Source organism: Piliocolobus tephrosceles, unplaced genomic scaffold (assembly GCF_002776525.5).
Source record: "Piliocolobus tephrosceles isolate RC106 unplaced genomic scaffold, ASM277652v3 unscaffolded_42416, whole genome shotgun sequence".
NCBI classification, from domain to species: Eukaryota; Metazoa; Chordata; class Mammalia; order Primates; family Cercopithecidae; genus Piliocolobus; species Piliocolobus tephrosceles.
The window spans coordinates 2720-12661 of record NW_022326995.1 but is presented as its reverse complement, the minus strand read 5'-3'; the positions used below and the strand labels follow the sequence as shown (position 1 = coordinate 12661).

Sequence of the window (9942 nt, the reverse complement as noted above, 5' to 3'; positions counted from 1 at the left end):
TTTAGCATCCCAAATCTGAAAGATTCAAAATCTAAAATGCTCCAGTGAGCATTTCTTTTCAGCCTCAGATTTGTATGCAAAAGTGGGAGGTGATAGTCCAAATATATTCTTGCTCTTTTTTTTTCTCTCACCATATTTCTAGCTTGGTGATTAGTTTTTGGTCAGTTGCATACTGGCCATGCTGCACTTGTATATTTTTGAAGGCTTTGGGATGTGAGAAATAATGATTGCTATTTTCAATGTCATCAATATTTTCCACCTTTTCATGGTTGCATCTTTTCCTCAGTGTCTCTGTTGTGGCAGTCATCAATAAGAGCCTGTCAGGTCAGATTTAGGATAGATTTTTGTAATTCTGCAAAAAATGTTACTGGGATTCTGGTAGGGATTGCGTTCAATCTGTGATCACTTTGGGTAATATTGTCTTCCTAACAACATTGATTCCTCCAATCAGTGAGAATGAATTGTCTTTCCATATATTGATGTTGTCTTTAATTTCTTACAGTAATGTTTTATAGTTTTCAGGGTATAACCCGTAGACCTTTTAGGTTAAACTTATTCCAAAATATTTTATTCCTTTTGATGTTAATGTGAATGGAAATTCTTTTCTTAATTTCCTTTCAGATTGTTCATTGTTACTGTATAGTCTAAAGAATGATGTAGAAGGAGTGAAGGTGACAGGCAAAAGCTGGTGGTTTTGGATCAGAAACATATTCGCTGTCCTGGGTTTTTGATATTCCCTCTCCCTTTGCAGAGGGCAGTTGGATCTTCCCTAATAGCCAGAGAAACTTCACTGGAAAACATATTGGCAATGCTCCAGGGATCCACTTACCAGGGACTATGATCCTCTTGAGTATGACATTCATTCCACTAGTGGCTGAGTTATGCATGAAACAGACATAGACCCCTCTATATGTTTTAGTGATTTGGGGCATAAAGAACACTTGTGCTGATTGCTGGAACTTCCCATCAATCAGGCAAGAAAGCTGTGCCAGTGGGTGAGAATCTGTGAGGCAGGATAGTTTGGGGTCTTCCCCTGTATGGTAATAGGTGTATGAAGAAGACATGGTGGGGGTATCCAAACCATCTGAAGCAAAGAGAATAAAGTCACAGGTGATATTGTCAGAGGGAAGGGAAAATCCGGGTCTGTGGAAGGGCCACTGTTACCCTGTGAGCTAAATCACAACACTGAAGTCCCAGTCAAATCCCTGCTGTGTTCACTGATCTGGAACCTGAGACATTGACCTGTCTCTCCCATCATAAGCTGTGGACCCTGAGTTTCCCATGACAGGAGCAGCCTCTTCTCTCCCATTGTAGATCAAGCCTAAGCCTAGCCTTAGTAGTCATGGCAACCTTTGATGTCCAGGGGTAAAGGTCTCTGTACTTACACCTGAGAGGGACTGGGAGGCCTGGCCTCTGGCCATGTGTATTTGGGATGGCAGCCTGGCTCACAGAGGAACAGCAGATACTCACAGATGAGATTCAGGGTGACTGGGTCACTGCGGCTGGAACTCACTGGGCTCTTCACTTCACATTCATAGGGTCCTGCAGTATACTTTGTGACACCAAATAGAATGAGGGTCCTGTTGTTTTCGGACAGCTGCAATGAGGGACTGATAGGGAGGCTCTGACCATTTATCCACCACAGGTAGCTTGCGTTCTGAGTGTCAGGATCACAGGATAAGATCACAGTCTCCGTGGCCTCCCTGGGGTTTAAGTTGCTGCTGGAGATGGAGGGCTTGGGAGTCTCCACTGTGCAGATAACAGAGAGAAGATAGCCCTGTTTGGCACCTTTGATTCCTCCTAAGACAGTTTTCAATCAGAGTTGGCATTGCCCACCACTCAGCACGTCCAAATCCCTAAAAGCCCATGGAAGGTGTGTATGTTACAAGACAGATGGATGGCAATCTGAGGGCTCAGAGATTGTGAGGCTGCCTGCTTTATGTGGTAGAAGCACAGACTTTCCCAAGTGTGAATTGAGCAGCAGCATTGGGTCATGGAAAAACATGGGACCAGCAGTCACAGCCCCTGGTGCCTCTCTGAGTCTCTCCCTCTCCAACTGTCTGCCTGGCCCACCCTGTGGTCCTCACCTGGAGCATGCAGTGCTGGAATCTTCTTAGTTTCAGTCTTACTTTGCACCCCAAGGTATGCTTTTTCTGTAGCTTCCCCTTCCAAAGACATCCTAGAGATGGATGATGGAACATCCCAATGTCCTTAAACCCTTTGGGTTTGGGAAGCCTGGCCTTGGAATGGGTACTTGAGCAGAAATAACACAAGGGAGACCAGAGTCAAGCCTGGAGGTCAGTTCAGTCATCAGGCAGTGGAGCTACAAGGTGGGGCAGTTTTCCCAGCTGTCTCACAGTGACTGACTTGAGCCAGTGACCTCTAAAGATAGAGCAGAGTCCAAGAAATGACCTACAAAGAGTGAAGGGGACAGGCAAGAGCTGATAGCTTTGGACCAAGACCATGTTCCCTGTTCTGGATCCATGATGTGCCCTTCCCCCTGTAGAGGGCAGGTGAGGACCATGTGGATCTTTCTAGAAATACATGTGGATGTTTGCAAATGCAGAACTGACTGGTGGAAAGGGCGAGCATGAACTGATGATGGAAGTCTGGCCCTCATTGTCCATATGTGTTTGGTGACTATTAGACCAATATTTGGGAAGAAGTCTTGCAGATACTTTCTGTCATTAGACATGCTACTCTCTGATTCTATGAGTGTGACTACTTTATGTCCCTCATCTCAGTGGATTCCAGAATGAATCAGAGAGTAGAGCTGTAGATTCTAGGAGCTGGGGTCGGAGGAATAGGGTATTGTTCTGTGGGTGTGCGGTTTCAGTTATGCAGGAAGAGGAGGTTCTAGAGATCTCCTGTGCAGCTTCATGCCTATAGTTCATACAGATAAAGTGTTCCTTATGCAGAAAGCTTAAAACCAAGTGTTTTGGATTTCTAACTTCTTTTTAATTTTGGAATATTTGCAGTAGATGTACTGGTTTAGCATCCCACATCTGAAAGATTTAAAATCCAAAATGCTCCAGTGAGCACTTCTTTTTAGCATCACATCAGTGGTCAGAAGTGTTGGATTTTGGAGCATTTCAGATTTTGGATTTCTGTATTTGGGATGCTCAATTTATAATACTGTAATTTTCCCATAAAAAGTTCTCAGGAATTTAGACCTCATGCTATGTTCTGACTCCAGTAACAACAACAACAGCAAAATTTGGAGGAAACATTAAAGGTTGTCATAAGTGGAAATTTTTACTGATGGTCCCAACATCTAAGATCAGTTGCTGGTAGTAGTATTTCTCTTGATACCAAATTAAGGTTTAGGTGTGGGGTGAATTCCAGCAGGATCACATTATGCTCAAAGAAAGATACCAAAGGTGATTTGAAATTAGCAAGTCCTTAAGTAGAGAGAGTCCCGTTAAAAGGACAGAACTGGTCAGTGTGTCAATTACATAAAGAGATGAATGATGCAGAATTAAAAGAAGTGATGTGTGTTATATTAGTAAATATAGAAAGAACTCCCTGTTTCTAATTTCTGTGTGGAGTTAGGAAAAATTTGGAGGAGCCCAAAACATGTATTTGAAATGCTTTCTTCATTTTCTGTTAACCTCAGGAAATATGACTAGAGTTTAAGTTTGTGTGAATTAGGAAGTGTCTAAGTGAGAAGCCAATAGCTCGTGTGTCCCCCACATGAAGAACCCCAACTTATGAAAATGGCATCATAATGATGAAACAATGGTTTGTAGCACAGGCCATAAAACCATCAGCTAGCAGCCACATGACCACCTCCAACAGGTCGCCGAAACCATCAGTATTCCCATTATATGTATGTTACAGCCTTGGTAGTTGTCCCACAACTACAAAATTGAAAAATTGCTATTGTCAATACAAAATATTAAATATGAAGTAGAATATGTTTTTCCACTTTTTTCTCCCCACTCTTTTTGAACTTTCCTGTTTCAGTTTTGGAAGTTTATATTGACACATCCTCAAGCTAGGGATTCCTTCCTGAGCTGTGTGCAGTCTACCAGTAAGCAGCAAAAGCATTCTTCATTTCTCTAACAACCCATTTTTTTTTTTTTTTTTTCTGAGATGGACTCTTGCTCTGTTGCTGAGGCTGGAGTACACTAGCACGATCTTGGCTCACGGTAAGCTCCACCTCCTGGGTTCATGCCATTCTCCTGCCTCAGCCTCTACAGTCACCCACCACCACGCCCGGCTAATTTTTTGTATTTTTAGTAGAGATGGGCTTTCACTGTGTTAGCCAGGATGGTCTCGATCTCCTGATCTCATGATCTGCCCGCCTCAGCCTCCCAAAGTGCTGGGATTACTGTCGTCAGCCATTGTGCCAGGCTAATCTCTTAGGGATTTTAATGAGTTGTTGACTTTTGAGTTTGGTCAGCTTTTTACTTACTGTTAAAACCAAGTGACAAATTTCAAGCTTGTTATATGGCTGAAAGGAAACCAGAAATCTCTAGGAAGTGACTGGAGAATGTGAACTCCATAGTAGGTTGAGGATGGAGTCACGAGTGAAATGGGTGAAATGAGCTCATGGGCTTTGGGCACTACAGGCCTGTCCAACAACTGACAACCTGGTGAGTCAGTGCAAAGTTTACAACAGTGATAGCAAACTAGCATGGCTGAATCCATCTGGCATCTAATCTCAGGCTGGCTGTCCTCACTCATTCCTGGACATAGGCCAGGTTAACCATGGGAGGAATTTAGTTTATGGCTTAACTTTGAAGCAAGAATAATAATAGTTCCTCCATAACACTAATACCCTTCTTTTGCCCAGCGATTGCCTTTGTAAAACTGGTGAAAGACCATGAGAGTAGGATTATAGGAGGGAAGTGAAACCTGCTAAAATGGAGCACAGTTTCTATAATCACTTACTGCTCAAATGTCATTTGGCCAGAGTTTACAGAGCATTTGTAACTAATTGCTCCTATAGGTAACATCACTATTGTAGAACCTGAGGTTGGTCTTTTGAGATGTTTCTCATTCTTTGCATTCTGGCAACTGGCTGATCTCATCCATACCCATGACTAATGGCTCAGCCAGTCATGTGGTCCCCACCTAGAGGCAGATTCAAGCAGAAACAGATCATTTCCCTCCGCCCGCATGATTTCATCCCCAGTCAGCAGTACCCATTTTTTAGTCCTGTGCCCCTTAAACTATCCTTGAAAATTTCTAACCTCTGATCCACTAGGGAGGGTGATTGGAGTAAGAATGATCCTCCATCCTCCTGTTTGGCAGACTTGGACTCATGAAAATCTTTCTTTACTGCAAATCACCATTGGGATAAATTGATTTTTTCAATGCAGGAGGCCAGAAGAACTTGTCTGGGAATTATAAGAGTGGATGGAGGAGCTGTCTATCCATGTCCCACGGTCTTGTCCACAGAACAGCCTCACAGAGGGACAGAGCCCTGGGTGGAGATACAGTGGAAGCTCATTCTCTTAGTGACCTGGGGACATTGGCTTGAGATGAAGCCTGGCAGGAGTGGAAACTCCGGGTGATTTCTGTGCCTTTCCTATTTCCTGGGAGGTGGGCCAGGCCACAGTGTTAGCAGGAAGGGAATAGAATAGTCAGCCTAGTTAGAAGGAGTGTCTGGGGAAAGCCAAGGAGTTGAGGAAGAAGCTGTGCAGGACAGGGCTTGCCAGTTAGAATGAACTGGGAGGAAGATGAGGGACACAGAGAAGCAGAGAGAGGCAGAGATAGTATGGCAGTGAACATTGGCCCTATAGTGACTTCAGAGACCCCAGGGACCAGGTGCCTCAGCTCAACAGCCCAGGACAAGGGAGCCCTGAAAACCCTCCAGTGGCCAAAGAGCTTCAGAGTTATATTAGGTGGGGTGGCATTAGAGGCAAGAGGTAGTGGGGGGATGAAACATGCTTGTCAGCCTCTGAAGGCCAAGGACAGGTGTGGCTAGAACTTCCTAGAATTCTGCATCCATGATCCAGTCTCTAAAGAGGTTATGAATCATTCATTTCTTCAGTCAATTCCTTCATTTGTTATGTGAGAGCTCCTGAGTGTGTGTCTCTCACTGGGCCTGTGCTGGTGCAGGGTGTGAGTGGGGAAAGAAAACAGGGTCCTCTCCTTTATCCTGTCATGCCAGTGACATGGACACTTTGGGAAACACAGGATTTCAGGTTCAGGAATAAGGGTTAAGATATGTGGGAGAGGCCTGGACATTTTCTGCACTGACTCTGACAGTTGAGGCAGGTGATTTAGTTCTGGAGTACAGACTAATCAGCTGACCATTTACTCTCACTCCTCTGAGGTTTGGATGCTTAAGAAGAGAGGATTTGAACCAATAAGTGACTATGGGTTTTTGGAACCCAATAATTCCTCACTTCTAGTGGAGGAGAGGCAGGGCCTGTGGCTGCAGACAGACCTCATGTGACCCTGATCTGCCTTTTGTGTTTGTGTGACTCTGGTTCGTTGACTGTGACTTCCTGTGCCTCGGTTTTTTTTTAGTCAAATAAGCTAAATGGAAAATGGACTGTGGCTTTTCATGCTATCTGTGAATAAAATGTAGATTCTTCACAGTCACCTGACCTAATGCTTGGCACAGTGGAGGTGTTCACACAAACAGCATTTATTATTATTCACTTCCATAAGAGAGCACCTTTAGGTTCGATCTCTGTGGACAAGCTGCTGCCAGGTATATTTTCTCTCTTCTGTTTCTGCTTCTGGGGACATTAGACTTTCTATGGAGTGTCCTAAGCCTCACAAAGCCATTGGCTGATGGCCTACAAAGCTTGTCTTTCTGTCCTCTCCACTCTGAGTCTCAGGTGAAGAAAGCTCTGTCCTTTCCCAGATGAGGCTCTGAGGGCTGAGCCCTGGCTGGTGAGCAGCTCCAGAAGACACAGACCTCAGACAGCTGGTAAATCCCCAGTCCCCGTAATCTCTGCCACAACCCGGCCATGGCACAGGCTCCTCAGCTTTGTCTGGAGTAAGGATTTAGGGACAGGGGTCTGGGGTTGAGGCTTCTAGGGCTGAGCTTCTCTGAGAGTATCTGAGGGGGCTTCTTAGGCAAAGCCCTACTCAGTTCTCCAGGGTCTTTCTCAGGGTCAAGTTTATGAAGAGGACATGAGGTGCTTGGCTGAGACTGATCTCCTCTTGCTGAGCACCTCCCCCATCAGACTGTCCTTCCTGTGCAGCAAGTGTCTGCAGGGTCTGGAGGCAGGAAAGGAATTCTGATCTGCTGAAGTTTGTCTCCTCTGTGTGTGTCCTGCACTAAATGCCAAAACCCCAACATGGGACACAATGAAGAGAGGGACACAGGCACAGTGTAGGCCTGACAATCCTGTGTGTGCAAAGTAGAAGTGACCCCCGCCCCCCAACAGGGATCATGTGGAATCACAGGGATCATGTGGAATCACTCACGGTATAAGGTGAAACATTCAGTTACTCCTTTAGTGCTATCACCTCGCTTTGTGATTTGTATGTTGTAGGATCCTGTGTCCTTCTGGGTGACATTCTGGATCAGCAGGGATGCATTGGAATATACTGTTTCTCGTCCACTGTATGCAGGCCCAAATATAATCATTTCAGCGTCTATTACATATGATGTAATGTAATTGTGGATATCCGTTATTTGCCCTTTGTACCAGATGTAGCCAGTAGGATTCTGGGGCAAATTGTGGACAAGTAGAAGAACATCCTTCCCCTCAGAAACTTCGGTTGGCTGATCTTCAATCATGACTTGGGCCATGGTAGGCAGGTTCCAGAAGATGAAAAGTGATGCTAGGTGGTGGAGAGAGCGTCAGTCAATATTGAGACCTATGTATTGGAGTGAAAAGATGGGGCCCTGGGACCTGAGAAGATCTCTTCAGTCATCAGCCTTGAAAACACACAAACACACACACACCCCTTTTCTGTGTGTGTGTGTGTGTGTGTGTGTGTGTGTGTGTGTTTGTGTGTGTGTCTCAAACTGTCCTACTGGGTCAAAGTCAGCAGTATGACCCTCATTCCTTCAACACTTCCGACCTTGGCACTTTTCTGTTTGGAATTCTCTTCCCCAGAGGTCTGCACAGCTCCCTTCAAAATGCCCTCAGGTCCTACTCACATCAGGGCATCCTTAGACTTTTTTCTAACACCTCCTTCGGAGACACTGGGTCTTCCCTTTCAGACCTTTTTCTGCTCTGCTCCCTCCGGAGCTCTTGTCAACATCTGGCCTCACATTCCAGATCTTTTTGTCTGTCTATCTTGCTTCCCATGAGAACATGAGTTCTCTGAGGACAAGGACTTTTGATCTGGGTTGTACCCCAGTGCCTCGGACAGGAGGCAGACTCCTGTACATGTGAGAGTTCCCAGGATCCTCCATGCCTGGTGTTTTCTTTTCTCTTTCCCCAATTGTTGAGGTTTTTTGCTGAGGACAGTGTTTCATGCCCTGCTTATATTTTCATTTGAAGTGTCATCTGATAATCGTTATTATTATCATTTTTCAAAATGTGGTGGCCAGTGATAATTAACCAGGAGAACAAAACACTTGACATTTGCCTACCTCTTACCAATTCCAGTTCAAAGTGATTTTCCTGTTTTGACCCCTGTACCTCTCTGGTATATTTTCTCCTATGCAGGCTCCAACAGAGCCTTCTTTCCTGTATTTTTTTCTTTTCTTTTCTTTTCTTTTTCTTTTTCTTTTTTTTTTTTTTTTGTGAGATGGAGTCTAATATGGCCACCCAGGCTGGCATGCAGTGGCACAATCTACGCTCACTGCAACCTGTGCCTCCCGGGTTCATGGAAATCTCCTGCCTCAGCCCCCCGAGTAGCTAGGGTTACAGGAGCATGCCACCAAACCTTTTTAATTTTTTGTATTTTTAGTAGAGATGGGGCTTCACTGTATGGAGCAGACTGCTCTTGAACTCCTGACCTCATGATCCACCCACCTCAGCCTCCCAAAGTGCTGACTCCTTTTATTTTTTAGAACTCCATCCTCTCCAGGAGACCCCATCCAATCATTCTGCTTCCTCCTCCTGTCCTCTCGCAGGAAGTTCTCTCCTCACCTGTGAGTAGGAGCTCGTTCCAGGTGATGTGCAGTGTGCAGGGAGACACTGAGAGGTGCCCCATGGCCTGTGCTGCCTGCGTGTTCTCCTCTGGGGAGATGAGCCTGGGATCCAGAAACTTTCTGAGCACGGCCTTCAGCTCTGCTGTCCTTCCTCCTTCTGTGCTGAGCCTCTTCCTGGGGCAGGAGAACTTATCCGGCTCATGGGTGGGGTCCGTGCCCATGGCACCTCTCTGTCCCCTCCCCTCTCACTCCTGCCTCCTTGTGCCTCCTTCTCTGTTACCTTTTGTATGTGTGTCAGGTCCCTGGGAATTGTGGAGGCCTCCGCATTTTTCAGCAGTGATTCTGTCAACAAACCTCAGCACATACTATGTGCAGAAACACAAACACACACACAAAAGGGATGCACATGGACACACACAGTAACACACATACCCTGTAGGTTGGGCAAGCACAATCCTGGGCCTCAGCCTCCTGCTGTCCCCATGGCTCTGGGTCAGGGTGCACTTTCTTGCCCTTTGCCCTCTTTCATCCCCATCTGGCTCTCCCTTTCAGTGCAGTAGACTGGAGCTATGCCAGATCCCTGTCACAGGGACACCCCATTGTGCTGTGGGTGAGCTGTGTGTTGCCTGGTGACAGGGACCCTTTCTTTCTCTAATTGTGTCTAGCTTGGCTGCAGCTTCCAAGGATGGACATTCAGGACCTGGGTGTCCCAGAGGAAACTGTCCTTCCTGGAGGTGTGCAGGGTGAGTCTCTCATGCCTCTTGGGATGAGAGGACTGTGCTGGTTGCTCAGGGTTGGCTGTGAGTCCCATGGTTAAGGGGACAGTTCTCAGTCACTCTATTGCTCCCTGGGGACGTGGCTGAGCTGGGGCTCAGGGTTTCTCATTTCTTCCTGACCATCTTTGGTGTCCTCTCTTCTCTGCC

The 9942-nt window shown here is 45.9% G+C and overlaps 1 protein-coding gene across 1 annotated transcript; it reads right to left on the bottom strand.

Annotated features, from left to right (window-relative positions):
- Positions 1 to 829: 829 nt before the first annotated feature.
- Positions 830 to 9174, bottom strand: LOC113223748 (pregnancy-specific beta-1-glycoprotein 2-like; the record flags this gene model as incomplete). Its single annotated transcript, XM_026453137.2, has 4 exons — positions 9018 to 9174; positions 7396 to 7755; positions 1471 to 1749; positions 830 to 1084 (listed from the first exon to the last, which is right to left on the bottom strand). Coding segments are annotated over exons 1-4 (958 nt in total), but the record flags the coding sequence as incomplete, so codon positions are not given.
- Between the last annotated feature and the right edge of the window lie 768 nt (positions 9175 to 9942).